The 24,417-nt window shown below is 38.7% G+C and overlaps 2 protein-coding genes across 2 annotated transcripts; one reads left to right on the top strand and one right to left on the bottom strand.

Annotated features, from left to right (window-relative positions):
- Positions 1 to 17,409: 17,409 nt before the first annotated feature.
- On the top strand, positions 17,410 to 19,679 carry LOC111889979 (TATA-box-binding protein). Its single transcript, XM_023886131.3, has 9 exons — positions 17,410 to 17,691; positions 17,847 to 18,007; positions 18,277 to 18,364; positions 18,530 to 18,601; positions 18,735 to 18,785; positions 18,924 to 18,968; positions 19,044 to 19,136; positions 19,226 to 19,327; positions 19,411 to 19,679. The coding sequence occupies exons 2-9, from the start codon at positions 17,931 to 17,933 to the stop codon at positions 19,483 to 19,485; spliced, it is 603 nt and encodes a 200-aa protein (XP_023741899.1). The 5' UTR covers positions 17,410 to 17,691; positions 17,847 to 17,930; the 3' UTR covers positions 19,486 to 19,679.
- A 423-nt stretch (positions 19,680 to 20,102) lies between these two features.
- LOC111889986 (YTH domain-containing protein ECT2) lies at positions 20,103 to 23,120 on the bottom strand. Its single transcript, XM_023886137.3, has 6 exons — positions 22,927 to 23,120; positions 22,472 to 22,548; positions 21,658 to 22,353; positions 21,028 to 21,558; positions 20,740 to 20,952; positions 20,103 to 20,634 (listed from the first exon to the last, which is right to left on the bottom strand). The coding sequence occupies exons 1-6, from the start codon at positions 22,952 to 22,954 to the stop codon at positions 20,383 to 20,385; spliced, it is 1,797 nt and encodes a 598-aa protein (XP_023741905.1). The 5' UTR covers positions 22,955 to 23,120; the 3' UTR covers positions 20,103 to 20,382.
- Positions 23,121 to 24,417: the final 1,297 nt, after the last annotated feature.

Raw genomic sequence — 24,417 nt, 5'->3', positions numbered from 1 at the left:
TTGGTGCCTAAGCGGTCTAAGACCGCCGATACACGGTATGGGGGTCAGCAGAGCCGCACTTGTGGAAAGTGTGGCAAGGTTCATTCGGGAGTTTGTAGAGCAGGTGGTGGGTGCCACAAATGTGGCAAGGAGGGGTACTATGTCAGGGACTGCCTTCAGTTCGCCCCTCCCGCAGATATAAGGATTTGTTACCATTGTCATCAAGTTGGTCATGTGAAGACCAACTGTCCGCAGCTCACAGCCAACTCGGCACAGGGTTCCGCGCCAGCTACTGTGAGGATTGGAGATGGGAGGTCAGTCAAGGTGGAGCCTCCGAAGGCTCAGGGTCGCGCCTTCCAGCTCACGGCCGAGGAGGCCAAGGCAGCACCGAATGTGGTTGCTGGTACGTTTCTATTCTCTGTCTCAATTATTGTATTTGTTTTTATGCTTATGGATTGTACCTGTGATTAGGTACGTTTCTAGTAAATTCTTTTCCTGCTTTGGTTTTATTTCACTCGGGGGCGAGTCGATCGTTCGTATCTCAGACTTTCAGTAGAGGGTTTAGTGTGTCGATAGATGATCCTGAGTGTCCGTTGCGAGTTTCGATCGCCAACGAGCATGGGGTTTCTGCTTCTTCGGTCTACTGGGGATGCGAGTTGGAGATTTTCAGGGTGTCCTTCCTGATAGATTTGATTCCTATCCCCATGGGGGATGTATGCGTGATTGTAGGTATGGATTGGCTTAGCCGTTTTGGCGCTATGATCGATTGTGAGGGACAGCGGGTGGTGGTTCGAACCCCAAGTGGGGGAGAACTGGTAGTATATGGTGAGGGAACCAGGTTGGGATCAGGGTTTTGTTCTACAACCAGGGCTCGACAGTATATTCAGCACGGGTGTGCCGGTTATTTGGTGTATGTAGTAGATACGCGGGTTAGAGAGCAGCTCTCAGTTTCAAAGATCCGGGTGGTTAAAGAGTTTGTTGATGTGTTTCCGGAGGAGTTACCCGGAGTGCCTCTGGTGAGGCAGGTTGAGTTCAGGATTGATCTAGTGCCAGGTGCGAACTCTATCGCCCAGGCGTCGTACCGTTTGGCACCGCCTGAGATGCAGGACTTTCTTAGTAACATAGTGAGTCTCTTTGGGACTACTATGAGACAGACTGTGACATGACCCTTAATGATGTTATCTATTTGCTTGGTGTTGTGGAATCAGCAATGATTTGGAACACCAGTAAAGCAAATTTGATTAAAAGAACAACTTCCCAAGTCTTAAATGGACATTGACAATGGTAGCATTGGATATCTAGAAAAAGATTTCTCTTCCCAATGGAAAGGGATCGGCCATAGTCAACTCGGTTGACCAAATGGTAAAGAGAAAGGCTAAGTATGAGATAGTCTCATGTGCCATTACCAAAGGGTTCATGTGTTTTGTTGCCAAAGGAAGGGGCATTGGTTGCGAAGCTGCCCTATTCACCTGAAAGGTCATAAGGTTGATCAAGTCAAGAGGTTTGACTCTACTTCGGGTAAAGTCCACTGTCTAACTCTATTAAGTTTCTATTTGGAGATTCTTATTACATAATGTGAATGGGTCACATGCTGATGTTTTTTAAGAATCAAAGAAAAGATAGGAAGCTTAAAGTAAGTGTATGTTGATTCTGATTGCGAAAGTAGATTTCGATCGCATGGTTCGGTAATCAGAATTTTGAGTTGTTGCTTAAGAGTTATAATATATTGCTTATGAATAGATAACAACAAGGTTTTCATGTGGATTGTAAGGATAAGTTTTTCCGCAAAGTTTTAAAATAAAAGAAAAAAAGGGTTTTAATTTTATTTATTTTAAAAATATCCTTACAATGGCATCTGTGGAAAATTGTTGCTTATATGTTTCCAGTAATAGCAATATTGGAAAGTGGATTTGATTCTTTCATTTGTGGTAGTGTCTGAATTTACCAAATGAAGAAAGTTTTTCATCACCCAAGTTTCAATTGGATAGAAACTTGGAATCATACAAGTTGTATTGTATGATGAATGAGAATTTTCATCTTTGAAAATTAAGACTAATTCTTTGATCACATGTATATGTGAGTCAATTGAAGGACTAAGGAATTAGGTACACTGGGTGTGCGCTGGTCAAGGTCCACCACAAAGATTGATTTGTCATGATTTACTAAAGATTAGTAAATATGATTATACTTATAAGGTTAAGTATAATTCTGTAACATTGGAAAGGTTACAATGTATGGCAGAACAAATGAGAAGAATCAAATTAGGCAGAAAGATAAAAGTTTCTCAAATCTGAAAGGATGGGAGAATACTTTAGTATCGTATTTCATGATCATCTTAATGATTATGAAACCATGTCACAAATTTATACTCTAAGGACGTCTTAGTGCATTGTTATGGCTAAGAAGAGAGGTCATGAATTGTTGGATTGGTTAAGATCGAGAAGATGAGTCATACTTCATTCCAAAACAATTCTTAGAGTCATACTCCAAGATTGTAACTTTGAGTGACATAGAGGAAGATTTATTAACACTAGTCAAATGTAAGAGTAAAATGTTTTCTACCCTTGTACATTTGAGATTGGTAAGTTGTGATGTCTTGGATGAGACAAAGACCAACTAAGACCAATTGTGTGAAGTGTTAGTCTTGATAAGAATCCGCACTATCCCTTGAATATTTGTTTTGTCAAGGAATGGTTCTTGACTGGGGAAACTTATATGTCAAGGGGACAGTGGGAGCCTTAAAGATCCTAAAAGAGTTTCAAGAGTTAATCAAGAGTAAAACCTGTAATTTATCACTAGCACACAACTTAAGGTTTGCAACCTATCGTGTTGACATAAATTCTTGTTTCTGTACCTACTTCAAATAAGTTGAATTTGCATGTGAGTTATCAGAGTTCAACTTGGAAGCATTGGTGGGCCTTGTGCTACCAAGGTGACAAGAAACTAAGATTGAACAAGTTTAATCCATGTAAGGCTGAATTTGTCACTAACCTTATCTTGTGATTATGGTTTTGACAAATTCACATGGATAGGAACTCATACACTATAAAATCTAAGTGTCATAAGGTTTCTCTCCGATTCATGAAAATGATGGTGAGGAAACGCTTTCACTAAGTAGATTTTACATAGATACAAATTGTGTTATTTGCATTTTCAAAAGTCATTAGTGGAGCATGTATGGTTAACCGGCACACTAACGTGGACTTGTGAAAAATGGCAAATGCCTAAGCAATTGAGACTATGACTACGGCATCCCTTTTCATAGTCCTAAAAATTGTTTAGACACACATGTGAGCTATCTAAGAAAGGGTGTATGAATCTAAATTTCAGAAATCCAGCAGATTTCTGGAAATATGTCAGAGCTAGTGGGAGCATAAGTGTTATGTTGATAATCATTGTGTTAGTGGGAGCATGATTATAACGTGTAGTGTTGCAAGCTAGCAATGTTAATTATAGAAAACAAAGTTTCAATTCGTGAAGTTGCAGGGGTTGAAAAGTTGTTTTGCTATAATTAAGGGAGAGGAAATTATACTTCATTTCAATTCCAAAAGTTTAGATTGAGATTTTAATCATCTTTAGTCAAGAATATATATATATATATATATATATATATATATATATATATATATATATATATATATATATATATATATATATATGAATTTTATGTTGGAATGGTTCAACTTGAAGAAATTTTATATATATTGCGTTTTCAAAATTCGATTATGATTACGGCATCCCTCTTCATAGTTAAATTTTGAAAACATGGCAAATAATAAAAAATATTGTAGCACAAGACTGGTCTAGTATCATGTCTTTATGTGAAACATCATGAATCGTGTCCCATATGCCTCGGATATAGGATCGATTGCATGTGCTATAATATTCATCCTTTCTAAATTTTCCAAATGCTCAGGGCATTTAGAAGGGAAAAGTCTAGAACTAGATATGACTAAAGTGATTAAGCAATTGTCGAGGACAAATCTGAGGTTCGCCAAAGATTGGTTGCTCAGGGACAGTTGGAAGTATGATGTAAGTTGTCGGAAAGGACCATATTGACATATTCTGAAAAGAAGTAACTCTTGTTCGGAAGTGATAGTCAAAATGGGATTATGGAAATGTCTTCATAGGTGGAAGTTATTCAATCTATGTAAGATTAGAAAACCTTAATGCAAGAAGGATGTTCAAAGCAATGTACTTTGAATATGAGACTTTCGTTCCATAGAAGTTGACCTTCTTTGGAATACTCTGTAATGACTGGTGACAAGGTTTTGGTGACTTTGTGAATAATCATTACAAGAGGAACATTGCATAAAAGTTTAAAATCTAACATATTTTTTGGTAAATGATAGGAATCGGGGATTCTCACATTTACAATAAGGATTTGGGATTGTGAAATGAGTATCATTGGAATCATGTTCAATTGATCTATATCACAATGTAAGGATCATAGACAAACATAGTGTGCATACTTGGAGTATGGCATAACTATTGTTTAGAAAAACAAAGTGTACATGCTAGGAGCATGGGACGACTGTTGTTTTTATTCAAGTCTTAAGTTGATTGTTTGAAACATTATACAATGAATAATGTGTAATCAATACGGTGATAAATAAAAGGTGGTTCTATTTATATTCAAAAGGGTTCTGAGACCATATTGGATTCGATTATTATTGTGTTTCACTTTGCATGTTTTGACTTCCAAAATAACTAGGTTATTCTTTCCAAATGACTAAGTTATTTAAACACTCCACAGTCGTTCATATGTTGGAAGTAGGTATGAATCAAGACTGTCATGAATCGAGTTTGTAGATGGCTAAATGGGTTTAGTCATAGCAATGGTTGCTACAACATTCATGAGTGCTCATAAGTTATGAGTATTGGAATAAACCCACGCTCACTTGTATCACTTCATGGAATTTATCTCAAGTGATCGTGAGACGGTAATATCATATAAATCTTCAAACCTAGAGATATGAGTTGTTACCTATGAGTTGGTTGTGCATTGATTGCACGTAAATGCATCAGTAACTTGATGTTATAAAACGTGCCTTTGTGTACAATTCAACAAGTAGTATAACAAGCATATGAGTCGAAGTTTATCTGTTCCTTCTAGAAATAGAAGCGATATCTGGGCCCCTTGATGATTTTGTTGTGACCTATGTACCGGCCGGTCAGAACTAAAACTGATGTGTTCGATTAAGTTCTTTGTCAAACAAATCGAAAATCGGGAAACAAACTGTTGGACAATAAGTACGACGTTGTTCCATGTATTTGTTCGGCTGATATCATGAGAACAGAGGATTATACGATCACTTATCTAAAATGGCGCTTCATAGTTCAACAGAGTTTTCGAGAGCTACGATTGCTGGTTGGTTCCTGAAGTAACATACGCAAATATAGTTATTAGACTTATCCAATTGGGAGTCTGTTGGATAAGGTGTCTAAGTCCATAACTTATTTGGTATATACTTGACCCGACCCGGCATGGTCCATTTGGGTTGCATTTCATCCAAACTATTTATGGATAATTCTATGAGAGTTATACACATATGTTTATTAATATATTATAAGTTATAATATATTAATATGAAGTCATGTTATTTAATTAGTCTTAGTCTTAAATTAATTATGAATTAATTTAGAGATTAAAAGGAAGACTAATTAGATTGTGGGCTATTGGTATTATAAAGTGTGGGCTAACACTCATTTGTTAATGGGCTAGGCTTATATGGAAGTCCATGGATGATCCATGGAGCGTTTAACCCATGGATCCTTGGAAAGGAAAAGACATGGGTTATTAGGGTTTCACCCTAATCATGTACACTATATAAGCAAGCTTATGTTGCATGAAATAGCCACTAGTGGCACTAGTTGTGTGAGACTTAGGTGTGGCCGATTTCTATGTGTGTATACACTCTCTCAAAGTTTTCCAAGTGTTTGTGGTGATTTGTGATTCCATTTGAGGCATTCACACTATTGGTGCTTGGCCCTCAAACTTCTTAGGAATCGAACTCATCATCAAAAGGTATGTAATCTCATCTAATTCTTTTATGTTTAAAAGTACCCCATGCCATGTTAGATAGGTTATGAACCTTGGAAAAATTATTATTTTGCATGTATTTAGACAAACATAGATCCAAGGTTTATTAGGGTTGCATGCACACTTAGGAAGTGTTAGATTGCTCAAAACCCAACAGGAAGACGTGGAGAAGGCCGTGTTTCGGACCCGCTATGGTCATTACGAGTTCATGGTGATGCCGTTTGGGCTCACCAATGCGCCAGCAGTGTTCATGGATTTGATGAACCGAGTCTGTAGACTGATGCTCGATCGCTCGGTCATTATGTTCATAGATGATATCTTGGTGTATTCCAAGACCCGAGAGCAGCATGAGGGACATCTCAAAGAGCTACTGGAGGTTCTGAGGCGAGAATGACTATATGCCAAGTTCTCGAAATACGAGTTTTGGTTACGAGAGATCCAGTTCATCGAACATCTCGTTAACCAGGAAGGGATTTTGGTCGATCCGGCCAAGGTGGAGGTGGTTATGCAATGGGAGACTCCGAAATCTCCCTCAGACATAAGAAGTTTCTTGGGTTTAGCAGGGTATTATCGGAGATTCATTCGCGATTTCTCCAAGGTTGTCGTACCCCTCACTCGTCTAACGAGGAAGGGGGTGGATTTTCGGTGGGGCCCTGAGCAGCATAGGGCATTTGAGACCCTTCAGCGATGTTTATGCGAGGTTCCGGTGTTGACACTCCCCGAGGGGGTTGAGGATTTTGTGGTAAATTGTGATGCGTCCATCACAGGCTTGGGGGCAGTCCTCATGCAGAGAGGGCGGGTGGTAGCCTATGCATCACGGCAGCTGAAGCCGCATGAGACGAGATATCCTACGCACGATCTTGAGTTGGGAGCGGTGGTTTTCACTCTCATGATTTGGAGGCATTATCTGTACGGGGTCCGATGTACTATATATATGAATCACAGGAGTTTGAGGCACATCATGGATTAGCCAAACCTGAATATGAGGCAGCGCAGGTGGCTGGATGTGGTCAAGGACTATGATTGTGAGATCCTTTACTATCCTGGTAGAGCGAATGTGGTTGCGGATGCTTTGAGCTGCAAGTCAGCTGGGTCCTCAACCCCAGCCAGGTATATGAGGATAGCAGTGGATTCCCACTGGTGGGTTTCGTCAGGGATGCTCAGATTGAGGGTATGAGACCAGAGAACTGGAAGTTGGAGAAGATTAAGGGCAAAAGCGCCCGGTTTGTTCAGGATAGCCACAGATTGTTGACCCGTTACGATCGAGTTTGGGTTTCGATGTCCGGAGGGGTCTGGCAGACAGTGATGGAGGAGGCTCATAAGTATCATTTTTCTATTCACCCGAGAGCCACCAAGATGTACCGTGATTTGAGTTCGATTTATTGGTGGCCTGGTATGAAGCGAGATATCGCTTGGTTTGTTAAGAGGTGCTTGACATGTAGGATGGTCAAGGCCGAGCATCAGAGGCCGCATGGCAAGTTGCAGCCTCTAGAGATTCCTATGTGGAAATGGGAACGGATCGCGATAGATTTCATCACGAAGTTGCCGAAGATGGCAAGGGGGTTCGATGCTATATGGGTCATCGTGGATCGATTGACCAAGAGTGCCCATTTCCTAGCCATACGGGAGAGTTCGTTGGCAGAAAAGTTGGCCGACCTGTATGTCAGAGAGATTGTCTCTCGCCATGGGGTTCCAGTCTCTATCGTTTCCGATCGAAATATCAAGTTTACTTCCGTTTTTGGCAGAAGCTCCATGAGGAACTGGGTACGCGACTGCATTTTAGCACGGCGTTCCATCCGCAGACTGATGGGCAGAGTGAGCGGACCATTCAGACCTTCGAGGATATGCTGAGGGAATGTGTCATTGATTTCGGTGGGAGTTGGGATTCCCACCTACCACTTGCAGAGTTCACCTACAACAACAGCTATCATTCCAGTATTGGCGCCCCGCCTTTCGAGCTGTTGTATGGGCGGAAGTGTAGGACCCCAGTCTGCTGGGGCGAGGTTGGGCACAGGGTGATGGGTCAGACAGAGGTAGTTCTGCAAACTACCGAGATGATACAGCAGATTAGACAGCGACTACAGACCGCTTAGAGTCGGCAGAAAAGTTAGGCCGACCGACGCCGATCTGAGCTGGAATTTCAGGTGGGTGACATGGTTCTCCTGAAGGTCTCACCCTGGAAGGGTGTGATCCGCTTCGGAAAGAGGGGAAAATTGGGTCCCCGTTTCATTGGTCCGTTCCGGATTGTTGCCAGGGTTGGCATGGTGGCTTATAGACTAGAACTTCCGGAGGAGCTTAGCCGGATCCACAACACATTTCATGCTTCGTAATTGCGAAAATGCATTATAGACCATGAGGCAGTGGTATCGTTGGATGATATTCTGGTCGATGAGCGCCTGAACTATGTGGAGAGGCCTGTGGCTATTTTGGAAAGGAAGAAGAAGATTCTACGAAACAAGGAAATATCTTTAGTAAAGGTACAGTGGGAACATCGGAAGGGATATGAGTGAACATGGGAGCCGGAGGCGGAGATGTGCGAGCATTACCCGGCATTGTTCTTTTCAACGGACTTCAAGGGCGAAGTCTAGTTCAAGTGGGGGAGAGTTGTAATGCACCGATTCTCAGGTATTGTTTAAATAAGATTTTTTGGGTTAGGCCCTGCTCGACGAGTTGGTTGCCCTACTCGTCGAGTAGCAGCGGGGTGGGTTCGCGAGTTAAGTGACCTACTTGACGAGTCCATAGTGGGACTCGGCGAGTAGGAGCTGGCAGATGAAACCCTAAATCCCAAGGTTTGCAACTCTATTTAAAGGAGCCTCACCCTCCTTGGCCTCTTTACAATCTTTGAGAGCTCCTTAAAACCCTAATATGTGTGTGTGTGTGCCCATTGTGTGTTTAAAGCTTGAAAAGAGGATCTTTGGAGGGAGAGGCTTGGAGGAGAAGGATATTGGAGCAAGTATAGTGGGGTAATCAATACTTATCTCAGTTATCATCTTCTAGAGGTAACCAAATCGCCTTTTTCCTTGTAATCTCTTCTATTGGTTGAGTTTTAGGGTTTTTGTGAGATATTAAGTTGGAAAGATGAAGAAGGGGCTAGATCTGAGGTGTTAACTTCAAATCTGGACCCTCCTTGGATTCTAGAAGCATAAAGTTACAGTTTTGGTCATGATTGAGGTCCCTCTTGAGCATGAAGCTCCATTAAGAACTTAAAATGGGCATTTAGAGCCTTTATAGCCATGCATGCATGTAAAGTTTGCAACTTTACGTGATAAGCATGCCCTAGAAGCTTGGATATGTGATTTCGAGTCGCTGCATGGCTCAAATCAAGTATGTATGGGAAAAGGATTGAATGGACTCGGCGAGTCACATGAAGATGGTCGTGAACTCGACGAGTCCGATGAAGATTACCATAAGACTCGACGAGTTGAAGAACAACTCGGCGAGTCGGATGAGTTTTCCCTAGGATATGTATGTGTGTGTATCCGTCGAGTTGCAAGGAGGCAACTCAAAAGATGGCCTTAAAACTTTGGTCAAGAATCAAAGGAACTCGACGAGTCACCCCGATGACTCGGCGAGTTGGAATGTGCTTCAAGGAACTCTGCGAGTAGCCGAGGGTACTCGGCGAGTTGGGGGTCAACATGGACTGTTGACCTTGACTGAGGACTTTGACTTTGACCAGGGGTTGACTAGTGGGTTATGGAGTACCTTATAAGGTTAAGGACTTATGAATATATTGTACTATGATCATAGGTGTAACACCTAAAATCAGAAAGACTAAGAAAGGAAAGGAAAACCCTAAGTAAGGGGTCAACTCGTCGAGTCCATAGGTGAACTCGACGAGTCGGAGCGAGATCCGGGTTATGGAATAAGTGACCGACTCGGCGAGTCGGTAAGTGGACTCGGTGAGTCTGGTCAGAGCAAGGAAATCCCTAATCTGAGGGTTTGCACCCTATTTAAAGGACCTTATGTCCTCTCCTTAGTCCCCCTTGTTGGCCAGAAGCAGTTATACACGATTCCAAACCCTAAATTGAGTGAGAGAAGGAAGATAGTGAGTTTGGGGCTTTTGCAAGAGGAAGATTTGGAGGATTTGACCACTAAGGAGCTGGAGGATCCAACCCTTTTGTTGTGAGCATCAGTTTGAAGGTAACAATCTGTCACCTTGCCTTTGTTGCTTTTAGATCTTCTCATGGATGATGTTTTGGGGCCATTTTGATATGATAAGGAGCCTTTTCGAGCTAGAAGTCCAGATCTGAGGTTGCCACTTCAGATCTAGGTGTGTCTTGGCCCAGAGACCCATAAAGTATCAGTTCTTGGTGTGTTGGTATTGCATGTTTGCCCCAAACCCTAGCCCTAGAATGTTTTAAGCCTATAGCTCCTTGGTTTCACGTAAAGTTTCAACTTTACGTGAGGAATAGACTATGGAAGAGTGGATCTACAAGATGAAGCCCCTGCATGGCTCGAAAATCCACTACATGGATTAAGAACTGAAGCTACTCGGCAAGTCACATGGGTGGACTCGACGAGTTGGATGAAGATAGGCAGGAACTCGACGAGTTGGAAGAACAAATCGGCGAGTGTGTTGAAGATTGCCATGGACTCGGCAATTTTGTTCTTGGACTCGAAGAGTTGGATCGCAGAACCTCAACCTTTTCTGGTTAAGACTTAGATCGGTAAGTTGAGTGGTGACTCAGTGAGTTGGACAGGATGGGACTCAGAGATCGTTGAACTCGACGAGTCGGCGGAGTGACTCGACGAGTTGAGGCGTATTGTGAGAGTTTCTGAGTATAAGGACTCGACGAGTCAATGGGTTGACTCGGCAAGTAGAGTCAGTCAGGAAGGTAGACTTTGACCAGGACTTTGACTTTGTCAAGAGTGGACTTAGTTGGCTTCTAGAGTTCAGTTTGGATCTAAGTGATATATATTGATATTGGTAGCTCGGGGAGCTAGTGGAGCAGCGGTTCAGAGAATTGTCGGACAACAACCAGTGGGTTACCAGCAAAGTTCAGCAGTGCATGTGAGTTTCCCTTTGTGTGAATGGGTCTACGGCCACAATGTCGGCCCATGTAGTTATGAGTAGGAAGACCCGGGGGTTAGCCCTAGGCACTGTTTGCTATTATGATATTCAGGACCAAGGTCCAATGTCGAGCGGGTGCCCAAGGAGTGGTTTTCTTGATAGAGTATACTTGTTGTCTGTGTGATGTATGTATGTGCCTGGTAGGGAGGTGAGTGTGGTATAGGTCCCGTATCTCACCAACAATAGAGTATGGATGGTGTTCCATATCTCATTAGTAGCAGAGCAGGGGCGAGGCCCGAGATAGGTATGGAGTGAGTGTGGGCGGGGGGGGGGGGGGGGGGGGGGCGTATCTTACTTACAGTAGGAGTTTGGACGGGGTTCCATGACTCACTAGTAACAGGATAGGGGCGAGGCCCAAGAGAGGCGAGGCCTTAGGACAGGAATTCAGTAGGGTATGTTCAGTTATGTGTTATATGCTATTTTTTATTATGTGCTTAGCGGGCGGGGCCTAAAAGAAATAGATTTGTATTCGAGCGGGGCTCGAAGCCAGGAGGGGCCTAGAGAGGCGGGGTCGTTGTAGTGGGACCGAGAGTATGTCTGAATCCCTCAAACCAAGGCTCTGATACCAACTTGATACGTCCCAAAAATCACGACTGAAACTTTTCTTTAAACATTACTAAAACCATATTTATAAAAGCCATGTCATCATTCATAACATACATTCATAGTATTAATTCAAAACATATTCTCATTATCAGAGTAAAACATCCCAGGCTGTCTAATTAATGGTGTGTGCCATGCGATCACCCCGAGCTCTTCCCTCCGCTACCGGAAGTACCTGAAATCAAAACTGAAAACCGTAAGCACGAAGCTTAGTGAGTTCCCCAACCTACCACATTCCCTGCACAAACACATATAGCACATACTGGGCCACGCCCGCTATTTCGGGGCTCGTCCCCTACCCTCGGGCCTCGCCCATTACAATGGCCCTGCCGCTCCAGGCCCCGCCTGGCTTCGAGCCCCGCTCAGATACAGATCTATTTCTTTTAGGCCCCGCCCGCTAACCACATAATACAAAATAACATATAACACATAACTGAACATACCCTATTGTATTCCTGTCCTAAGGCCTCGCCTGTCTTGGTCCTCGCCCTTATCCTGTTACTAGTGAGTCATGGAACCCCGTCCAAGCTCCTACTGTAAGTGAGATACAAGCCCCCCGCCCACACTCACTCCATACCTATCTCGGGCCTCGCCCTTGCTCTGCTACTAATGAGATATGGAACACCATCCATACTCTATTGTTGGTGAGATATGGTACCTCGCCCACACTCACCTCCCTACCAGGCACATACATGCATCACACAAACAACAAGTATACTATATCATGCAAACCACTCCTTGGGCACCCGCCCGACATTGGACCTTGGTCCTGAATATCATAATAGCTAACAGTTGTTAGGGCTAACCCCCGGATCTTCCTACTCATAACTACATGGGTCGGCATTGTGGTCGTAGACCCATTCACACAAAGGGAAACTCACCTGCACTGCTGAACTTTGTTGGTAACCCTCTGGCTGCTATCCGACAATTCTCTGAACCGCTGCTCCACTAGCTCCCCGAGCTACCAATATCAATATATATCACTTAGATCCAAACTGAACTCTAGAAGCCAACTAAGTCCACTCTTGACAAAGTCAAAGTCCTAGTAAAAGTCAACCTTCCTAACTGACTCTACTCGCCAAGTCAACCCATTGACTAGTCGAGTCCTTATACTCAGAAACTGTCACAATACGCCTCAACTCGCCGACTCACTCCGCCGACTCGTCGAGTTCAACGATCTCTTAGTCCCATCCTGTCCAACTCACTGAGTCACCACTCAGTTCACCGATCTAAGTCTTAACCAGAAAAGGTTGAGGTTTTGCGATCCAACTCGTCGAGTCCAAGAACAGACTCGTCAAGTCCAAGGCAATCTTCAACAGACTCGCCGAGTTGTTCTTCCAACTCGTCGAGTTCCTTCCTATCTTCATCCAACTCACCGAGTCCATGACTCACCGAGTAGCTTCAGTTCTTAATCCATACAGTGGCTTTTCGAGCCATGCAGGGGCTCCATCTTGTAGATCCACTCTTCCAAAGTCTATTCCTCATGTAAAGTTGCAAACTTTACATGAAACCAAGGAGCTATAGGCTTAAAACACTCTAGGGCTAGGGTTTGGGGCAAACATGTTTTACCAACACACCAAAAAGTGATACTTTATGGGTCTCTGGGCCAAGACACACCTAGATCTGAAGTAGCAACCTCAGATCTGGACTTCTAGCTCGAAAAGGCTCCTTATCATATCAAAATGGCCCCAAAACATCATCCATGAGAAGATCTAGAAGCAACAAAGGCAAGGTGACAGATTGTTACCTTCAAACTGATGCTCACAACAAAAGGGTTGGATCCTCCAGCTCCTTATTGGTCAAATCCTCCAAATCTTCCTTTTGCAAAAGCCCCAAACTCACTTTCTTCCTTCTCTCACTCAACTTAGGGTTTGGAATCGTGTATAAAAGCTTCTGGATAACAAGGGGGGCTAAGGAGAGGACATAAGGTCCTTTAAATAGGGTGCAAACCCTCGGATTAGGGCTTTCCTCGCTCAGACCAGACTCGCCGAGTCCACTTGCCGACTCGTCGAGTCAGTCACTTATTCCATAACCCAGATCCCGCTCTGACTCGTCGAGTTCACCTATAGACTCGACGAGTTGACCACTTACTTAGGGTTTTCCTTTCCTTTCTCAGTCTTTCTGATTTTGGGTGTTACAATAGGTGGTGGAGCCTGTGTCAAGTGATCCGAGAGTTTGAGTTTATCTTCCGAGTCGACATCTGCAAGGTGAGTTATCCTCACTATATCGATGGGGTCTACAGCACCAAGGTCAGCCCTTTAGTGTTATTGTTATGATATGCTACATGTGGTTATGATCTGTTAGATCGGAATCAGGGTAGACAGTATGTTATGCTTTTATGATCCGTAAGGATTGGTAGGTCGGTACTCTAGTTACGAGAGAATTCTATGATTGATGATCAGTGAGATAGATAGGTTTGATGTTTGTATATGCCAGTATATGATAGTATGCGCACATGGTTATTTGCTTGTGGTTAGGTTGAGGTGGACCTGCTTTGTGCTGAAGGCCATCATACCCTATGAGCGGTTTGGGGAGACTACAGGCCCACGTGGCGGACCTGTCATGCCAAAGGCTCGGGATAGATTCAGATAGACTGTAGGCCCAGTAGGGCGGTCCAGTCAGGCCAATGGCCCAGTATGCATGTTGATTGATTGATTGTTACTGATATGGCATTCTCAGTGTGGTATTGGTATTTTGGAGGTAGCTCACTAAGCCCTCGGGCTTACATTTTTCAGTTATTTGTTTTAGGTACTTCAGAAGATCATGGCAAGGCGAAGGCATGACCGCGCCGCTCCTCATCCTTATGTTGTGATTTTGGGACACTCTGATGAATATTGATTTGAAAACACATTTTGTAAACAATGATATTTGATTTTTATTTATGATTTCAAAGTTTAAATTTGGCGTAAAATTTATGGATGTTACATTTTGTATGTATATATGTGCATGTCATTATATTAGAGTAACTTTCAAATTGTTTGTGCTCATATTCTCTTTGAATATTGGACCTTTCTTTGTACTCTATTACTTGTGATCAATCAAAGAGCTTATAAGTTTTATTTACATAATTGTTCAAACATTTTCTTCCACATTTACAATCTGTCATCTTGTTCTAAGATCTACCACATAGTATAATTATGGTCTTATCTGAATATGTTGCTCTAAATCTACAACAAATAACACAATGTACATAATCAACACAAAGAACAATATTAAGCTGAAAAGATTTACATAACAACTCAAAATGTGCTTTTGAATTTGAAGAATGTTGAAGGATGGGAAATGTGACCATTGAATCTTATTCAAATCTTTGAGAGCTTTGAACTATGGAATATTTGATCAGTAGGAGAGAATGAGAAGACATGTGTATTTGTCGACTTGATGTGAGAAAGAAAACCAAATATTGTTAATGGAAGTAGAAAGGTTGAACAATAAATTAAGGACACATATGGAAGTGGAAAGGTTTATATAATAATAAAAAAAAACATATCTTGTTTACCTTATTTAAGAAGCTTGCTAACACGGACACAACTAATGTCTACGTGGATAAAAGGAGTCCATGTCATCTATGCAAAGTCATTCAGTTTACCTTCTAACCGGTTAAAATCCCCATACATCCATTATTTAAAAGGTCATTTAAATGTTTATACACTTATAATGCACAAAAAAATTGATTAAGATTAGGGTAAATGACATTGTAGCTCATCGAACTTTTGGGTTTTGGTTTAAAAGGTCTCTGAACTTATTTTTTGGTTTTATGGGGGCATAAGGTGAGTTTTATCGGGTCTAAATGGTTAGTTTGGACAAAACGCAGGGGTAAACTGATTACCCTTATGTCATCTCACTTTGGACAACACCGACCTTATACCTCCACCATACAAATCAACACATACCAACACCCAAACATCGATTTTACATAACAAAAGGAAGAGGTGGGATGGGATTGTTTGTGGTTCATTTTGTGTTGCATCACACTCATATGCTAGCTAATAGGGAACTTATTACCTACACCATGGTTTATGTTCATCCATTTAACCTCAACCTAAAAATCAAGAAAAATAATTTTTTCATGAGAGAGGAGAAGGCAACAACAAGTTTTTCCCTTGCTCTTAATTCTTACAAATGATTGATGTTTAGTTTATAAGGGGGTGGGAGTTCTATTATCTTGAAGCTGCAGGAATATGTGACTGTGATTCAAGCAAAAAATAAAAGGAAATACATAATGTGATTTTGGTGGGTCTAGATTGATTGTTAAGAACGAAAAAGGGACAAATCATTTTGACATGTGTTTCATTGAGAATACATGGTGTATCAGTCGTTAGAGGTTAAAGAGACTTAAAGATCATGTCATAACCCACTTTATTTTATATAAAGCCAAAAAATAAATTCGGTTTGTTCACATCCTGGTAACTATTTTTTTTTTTTTTGTAAACATCTAGGTAACGAACTTTTTGGAAATGTTCATATATGATAATTATGACCTGCTGTAGCAGGTTACATCCAGTTATAATGGTCATATATGAATACTTCCAAAAAATTTGTTACCTAGATATGTACAAAAAATAGCTATCAAGATGTAAACAAACTGAAAAGTTAATTACGCTGACAAGTCAATTTTTTTCTTTTTTATTTTATCTTCTAATTTAGATTTAGTATAAAATTTAACCTAAATGGTAAATATTTTTAAAACCACACCATTTTGGTAAATACCTTTTTAAAATACGCTACTTTAGTAAAAAAAATCTCTAGATTTGACATGGAAAAAAAAACATCATCTTTTTATAAAAAAAATTTTGTTTAAGATATTAAATGTAAAATTTTAAATGTACTAGAGACTAAAAGTATCAAAAATTGAGACCAATAACATGAAGAACACCATCTTCAATGAAGTTTGATCCATGTATTATAGCAATTTAAAATACAAAAAATAAAAGTAGCTTTTATTTACATCGATAGCATTGCTCGTGTCTCGTATATATATAAGACAAGAGCAATGCTATTGATGTAGATAAAAGCTACTTTTATTTTTTGTATTTTACATAACAAAAGGAAAGAGATGGGATGAGATTGTTTGTGGTTCATTTTCTGTTGCATCACACTCACACGCTAGCTAATAGAGCACTTATTACCTACACCATGGTCCATGTTCATCCGTTTAACCCCAACCAAAAAACAAAGAAAAATAATATATTCATGAGAGAGAAGGCAACAACAAATTTTTCCTTGCTCTTAATTCTTACAAATGATTGATGTTCGGTTTATAAGGGGGTGGAAGTTCTATTATCTTAAAGCTGCAGGGAATCTGTGACTGTAATTCAAGCAAAAAATAAAAGGAAATATGTACTGTTGGTGGGTTTAGACGATTGTTAAGAACAAAAAAGAGCAAATCCTTTTGACATGTGTTTTATTGAGAATATATGGTGTATCGATCGTTAGAGGTTAATGAGACTAAAAGCTCATGTCATAACCCACTTTATTTTCTATAAAGCCAAAAAAGAAGTTTGGTAACCTGTTAAACAAAACTCCAAAGATTGATACCTAGATATATAAAAAAAAATATCCAGATATATACAAATCAAAAAATTAAATTAAATACCTTAATAAATCAATTTCTCTACTATTTACTATATACAATTAACAATTTAATACCCACGAACGCGTTGACTAAACAGGGGTATTTATGGCATGATATAAAAGACATCCAAAGCCGCCCATAGACCCAACCCTTGCTTCCCATATCGTTCATTCGTTCAGTGCTTCTCATCCCCCTTCCTCTATATATCCCCCTTCGAATCTCCCTTACCTATATAAACATCTACTCCTTCAAATTCCTACCCGCCTTACATCAAATCATCTGCAACGTTCGTCAATTCTCAGTCTCCTGCGTTTCCCATTGATTTTAATTTTGAACCCATCTCGGAATTTCCAGAAACCCTAATCTAAGATCCCACATTCGAAGAGGGTGGCCGGATAGTTAAAGAATCACTACTTTCTGGTCTGTAATTGGGAGATTATTAATAGTCTGTATGTTGTAGATTTAATTTTACATTAGTAGCATCTGTCAATCAAAGAATTAGTGAATTGTGAAACTAAAATATCTTCGAATACGGGTTTGGGAAAGTTGGTTTATGGCGATGATTCTTTTTGTAGGACTAATTTGATTGGGAAAAGGTTCATTCGCTGAAGGTGTTGATTGAACTGTAGAGTTAGAGAAGGGATAAGGAGGAGGGTTTGATGGCGGATCAAGCGCTTGAAGGGAGCCAACCGGTTGATCTCATCAGACACCCATCTGGAATTGTCCCTACTCTTCAGTAAGTTCTTAATTGATTCTTCTTTGGTGAGAACAAGTAGCATCAGTCATGTTTCTGATAGTCTATACCAATATAGACACATCAAGTTAAACAAAATCATAAAAAAGTGGTCTTAGTATGCATTTTACAATGCTTTTTATATCCACTCATTATACGTCTTGATTTTGTATCTACTAATGGACTTGTGTAACCCCCCTTTTTCTTAAGAGCATTGAGAATAGCAACATCCTTTCGTTATTTTTACAATGTTTTTTTATATATATTTGTAGAAACATAGTGTCTACTGTCAATCTTGACTGCAAGTTGGATTTGAAAGCTATAGCATTACAAGCTCGAAATGCAGAATACAACCCTAAGGTATGTAGTATTTGTTAATGTTGAAATCAAATATTGCTCCTTTCTGTAGAAATTACTTATGAATGTTTTAATCACAGGTGAAGAAATAATCATAAAAATCTGATACCCTTTTTCCTCCAGTTAAAAACATTCACTTATTGTTGTTTGTGTATGTACTCCATCCAGCGTTTTGCTGCTGTTATTATGAGGATAAGAGAACCCAAAACTACAGCATTAATCTTTGCTTCTGGGAAAATGGTAACTTTTTATTCTAAATTTATATTTTATTATCAAGCAAATATTCTTGTATCTAATTAGTATCTTGTTATTTCCCTTTTATTTTGGCTGTTTTTCTTCATATTCATATGGATATCGTACTTTGTTTCTTCAGGTTTGTACAGGAGCTAAGAGTGAACAGCAATCAAAATTAGCAGCAAGAAAGGTACATGAGGATTATTACTATGATCTTTTTATAAAAAAATCATTTTTTGGAGATAAAGGCTAAATCAATCATATAGTGTTACTATTTTCGTTTTTTTTTCTCTTTTATTGTATGCTTAAAGACTTGATTCTTGTCCAGTATGCCCGAATTATACAAAAGCTTGGTTTCCCAGCAAAATTTAAGGTAAAACTTAAACAATCTCATATATTTCATATTATTCAAAAAAAAATTAATGAAATATTTTGTTTAATTTTTTAGGATTTCAAGATCCAGAATATAGTTGGATCATGTGATGTGAAATTTCCAATTAGACTTGAAGGACTTGCATACTCTCATGGTGCTTTCTCAAGTGTAAGTTTCTTTTTTATTTGTTTCTCTAATCAAACTCAACTTATTTTAAATAATTATTTTTTATTTTTTATTTTTTTATTTTTTTGCAGTATGAGCCGGAACTGTTTCCTGGATTGATTTACCGTATGAAGCAACCTAAAATCGTGTTGCTCATTTTTGTTTCTGGGAAAATTGTTCTTACTGGAGCTAAGGTGTGAGATTTTAATAGTTTATACATACATATATATATTTTTTATTTTATTTTTATAACTTTTTTTATGGTGTTTTATTGTAGGTTAGAGAAGAGACATACACTGCCTTTGAAAATATATATCCAGTGCTAACAGAGTTTAGAAAGAATCAACAGTAGTGTATGGGAGTGAGAGAATTCAATTTGTGTTTGGCTTTTATGCCAATTTATTCGTCGATTGAACAAATATATCACCCAGAAGAATTTTGAATTTTGTGGCTTTTTAAGTAGGGATTTTAGACAATTTTGAGGGTGGTTTTGTTTAGCTTGAAAACAATAACATGAGTTTTATAGAAAAGTTAGTTAGTACCTCTCGTTTAATGGACTCATTATTGTCGTATCAATCATAGAGACCAGATTCCCTAAATAAAACCATACGACGAGTTTTTCTGAATTGCAAAACATATTTGGAGATTTTTTTCTTGTTAAATATGTTTTTGTAATTTTAACTATAATGGTTTTTCTAAATCTTAAGTTTTATAGTGTTTTTATTTTTTTGAGAAATTAAAATTAATCCTCCTACCTATTAATCCTCCTACCCATTTAAATATTAATATTCTAAAATATCATTAAATCTCATTAATCGATTATCAAATATTACAATGTATCATTTCATTGGTAGGAGAATAGTTAATTTCTCTTTTTTTTTTAAATCTCAGCTTTTGGGTAAAAATTATCAAAATAGAATGATTTTTGTAGAAATAATTTTCTTAAAGTTAAATAGAAGAAAAATTGGATAATAGAAAATAACCTAAAATAAAGAAAGATGGGACACAAATGTATTCTTGGACTTGATTTTACAAGGGAGGAGGATTATGCCATTATGAAAAACTACTACGCATTAATCAAAGCAAATAAACACAAAAACCTTAAAAATATAACACCAAAAAAAGAGCATATAAAAAAAAGACATGAAAAACCTGTTAGAAACCTAAAACCTTCCTATTTTACATGTCTTCCTTCCCCCTCAAACCTCAAACCTCCTTTTGTATACATTTATCCTTAAAAACATATCATCTAGCAACCATTTGCAACGACACCATTCACTGTCGTTTTAGCCTCATGATTGTTTTCCACCTCATCTTTCTTGTTCTCAACAGTGGTGAGTTTTTCTTCCCATGTTTGTTTCTGAAACTGCTGTTGTTTTGCTTTCTTTTCTTGAATCCTCTTCTGTCTATCTTCATAAAACTCAAAATCATCCAATATACATTGCTTGCTTGAATGCTCTTTAAATATCTTAATCATTTGTAACCCCTGATCCAACTTCACCTAATACAAAAACAAAAAACCAACTTTCAATAACCAAAACACAAAATTAAAAACAAAGATTATAAACTCATAACCAAAAATCAAAAAAAAAAAAAAAAAAACTACCTCTTGGGTGTCTCTGCTATTTGTAACAGGTTTATTCTCATTGTTTTCAAGAATAATATGCTTCAATAAAGTATTAGGCACATCTTTCACAATATGCCACTTAACAGGAAAACAACCAATCCATTTGTCTTGTTGCCAATACTCCAAGCTTTTGTTAAAATCAACTGGCCCCACCATTTCAGCAACACCCACAAATTGTCCACTTGTATTCACCTACAAAACCAATCACAAAGATCAAACACTAGACATTTAAAAAAAACAGAAGGGTAAAACCGTAATTAAGCATACCGAGAAGAAAAGAAAAACAGGGCATCTTCCAGGCTTCTGTTGAGCCTCCTGATATGCAGCTTCAAGTTTCTTGTTTCCATTTTGTGTACTTGACCACACGTTATACTTGATACTCTTGTGAACATCATCTTCACTATAAGACTTGATAATAAAGAACTTGGCATCTTCATAAGTTTCAGGGAAATCTGCGTGGTTGTATTGGTCTTTATCTGGAGCTGCACACACCTTATCGATACCATCAATGTTTGTCAAATTACCATTCTGTCCTTTAACAGATATGGTGATTCGGGGTCTTGTTATTCTAGCTCTAGGTCCCCTGTTTAGCTCATTAAGACCATCTATGTTCTCATTGGTGTAACCAAAGAAACCGTTTCCTCCTCTTCCTCTAGGCTTGTACTTGTTATCAACAGTCATCCAGCCATTCCCATAAGAGCTATTATAGTTGCTTCCATATTGACTATATAACTTGTTTGGATACATTCTATTCATGTATGCATTTGCTGCATTTATGCCAGACATTGGTCTTGGACTCTACAAATCAAACAAATCGTTTAATTGAAAATTCATAATCAAGAATCAAGAATATGAAAAAGTAATGAAGAAAGATTAGATTTTTAGTTTTTTACATACCATGAGATGAGAATGAGGGCGAACGTTCTGATTCTTTGAAGAAAACCCATTTGTGTTTAATAAAGGAGGAGTGATGTTATTGTTTCTTAATGGGGTGTCTAACCATGGTATTGGAGAGTGGACCCCATCAAACCCGTATCTTGGATCTTGAAACGAATTATGTGCACCACGGTTAAAACCTGAATTCTGATACACCGGTGGTCTCACAGGGGCAGAATTTGTGGTTCCCTTTATAATGGAATTGGGATTTCCGGTGGTGGTGTCCACAGGGGTAGATCTGGAATTCTCCACTTTCAGAGGGACAGAAGGGGTGTTAGCCATTGGTTGGAAGTATGGAGTCGGGTATTGGTAATGTTGAGCTCCATAGATTTGACCATCATGGGTGGTGGTTGGAACTGGTGAGCCAGCTGGTGAATATGGACCATAAGGTGTGTAGCCATAACCAGGATACATGAGTGATCCATTATCTCCATAAGCACCATGAGACATGTCAACTCCATCAGGGTTTACGTATCTTGAATAGTCGTCCCATTCATTGGTGGCGCCCTCATAACCTCCATAGTAATAAGCAGGAGAAGGGTAGCCATTGGGATAGTAAGCCACTGTTGGATCCATGAAATCTGGAATCAATGGTGTAAGAGACCTTTCGAAAGGTTGGTTTTGAATGATGCCATTGTTTCCGGTTTCAACAGAAGGCTGCAAGGTGTAAACAAACCACATGATTAAGTTTATGATAATGGTAACGAGTGTTACGAAACATGTAGAATTATTAAGAAGATTATCTCGAATTACCAAATTTAGACAAAGTCCTCACCTTCTTAGCAGACTCTGAAGTCTCCAAGGTCTTGGATTGAGAGTCTAATGACATATTCTTCAACAAATCAGCAGCTTCTGTAGTAGAATAAGTAAAGGAAATCCGATTGTTTCACAGAAATTGGTCACTATAAACATTTGAACCAAAACAGTAATCGATAGTTCGTGAGGATCTAATACTACGAAGCTTTCGGAGCCAAAACGAAAAAAGTTAGTCGAGCGGGATATAGAAATATAAAAAAAAAATGGAATACCTTTACCCAAATCAGAAAAGATCAAGCACGAATCTTGGAATTTTGATTCGGTTTTCTGTGACTTACAACCAATATAGTTACCAATCACATAGAACTCAGATCTATGAAACCATATTTAAATTTATAAAAAAACAAAACAATTCGAATCGAGCTACAGCAAAAACAATTCAGTAAAGGAAAAATCATAGTAAACAGAGGATACGATCTGCGGGAGGAGCAACGGCGGCCATGATTGGAGATGATAGACTGATAGATCTTCAAAAACAGGGTATAAAACCCAGAAATAGTTTGGGGTTTTGAAGGGGATAGAGAGAAACCCTAGGAAGAGGGAGTGAGAGGAGTTTCGGCGGCCACAGAGAGCGAGGGTTTGGGCTTTGAAGCAAAGAGGTTTTGATCCAAAGGAAAGTGGTGATTCAAATAGCACCACGCCCCCTTTCAACGCATAGTGGCATCTCTGCCCCCTTTAGTTTCATTTTGATAACTTTGACCCCTATGGTCTCAAAATTATACTTTTACACGTTGGCTGATGATATAGCTTTATTTGAAAAAAATTTAGAAGAATCTTAATATTTTTATATAGTTTATGAAAAAAATCTTCAGTTTTATTTTGTTAAGAAAAAATTACTAATTACATGATAAAAATATCAAATCTACCATTTTTTTTACCGATAAATTATTTTTTATCCGGTTACTTCTAGAAAAATTTTATTATTTTGTACATTTCATAAACAAATTTCAATTTGTTTTCATCAACTCTTTTACTCTTCCACTAAAAATCTGAAAATTTTCTTGTTTCAAATTATGAATATGAATAAATGTCATTAACCTCCACAAAACTAATGAGCAAAGTCTTTTATAACCAATTATTTGCTACAAAACAATGACGGTGACATTATTTTGAACACATCATCATCCATATAATCCATTTCTCACACAAATTTATGGTACAAGTATTATAAGATATTCAAATTATGTTTTGAACATTTTATTACAATCTACCTAAAAGTAAGTTAAAGGAAAACCAATTGTTATGTTGATATAAGAAACCATTGAGTGATGACAAATCAATCAATATAATAGTAGGTTAGGTGAAAGTGTATGGATTATAGAGAACAACATGAGTTTTTATCCTTAAATCTTAAGCATATGTGAACAATTCATCTATGGATGAATTACTTCACATGTCAATAAATTTAAATTCTGGATCACCAAAACACCAAGACTATAAGAAATGTGGTGTTTGTTCTTCTATGGGTTCGCTTCTATGATAACTTTTGGTTTGACATGTGAATTTTTAAAATGAATTTGTGTTTTAGATGGCATATCAATATATAACATTGTGATTTATACTATCCAAGTGATGCAATGATGAACTTGCTATCGACCTGGTTTATATGAGAGATAATAATGTCATTTTCCATTTACATTATAGAAAATAGTCCAGAAAGTGTAACAAATGGTTAGAACAACGAAATTTTTTTTAAAACCAAGAAATTTCCATATTTTTTGTGAGAGAGTATATGAGTCGAAGTAAAATAAAATTTTGGGGCTTTTCATAAATTAGGCCAAAATAATGAGACTAAATTGGAGATTATCGAAGAGCAAAATAAATTTCCATATTTTTTGTGAAAGTGTAACAAATGGATAGACGATCAATGTTTAGAAAATATTATTATGATGGTTGTTTATATTC

The sequence above is a fragment of the Lactuca sativa genome, chromosome 6, assembly GCF_002870075.4.
Source record: "Lactuca sativa cultivar Salinas chromosome 6, Lsat_Salinas_v11, whole genome shotgun sequence".
NCBI lineage: Eukaryota > Viridiplantae > Streptophyta > Magnoliopsida > Asterales > Asteraceae > Lactuca > Lactuca sativa.
The sequence above is the reverse complement of the archived record's forward strand: the minus strand, read 5'-3'. Positions and strand labels throughout refer to the sequence as shown.

Coding starts and splice junctions, on each gene's coding strand:
- LOC111889986 (XM_023886137.3), bottom strand. CDS start 22,954: ATGGCCGCCGTTGCTCCTCCCGCAGATC. Junction 22,354..22,471: donor CTTCAGAGTCTGCTAAGAAG/GTGAGGACTTTG, acceptor TACACCTTGCAG/CCTTCTGTTGAAACCGGAAA. Junction 21,559..21,657: donor GCCCTCATTCTCATCTCATG/GTATGTAAAAAA, acceptor TTTGATTTGTAG/AGTCCAAGACCAATGTCTGG.
- LOC111889979 (XM_023886131.3), top strand. CDS start 17,931: ATGGCGGATCAAGCGCTTGAAGGGAGCCAACCGGTTGATCTCATCAGA. Junction 19,137..19,225: donor CTCATGGTGCTTTCTCAAGT/GTAAGTTTCTTT, acceptor ATTTTTTTGCAG/TATGAGCCGGAACTGTTTCC. Junction 19,328..19,410: donor TTGTTCTTACTGGAGCTAAG/GTGTGAGATTTT, acceptor GTTTTATTGTAG/GTTAGAGAAGAGACATACAC.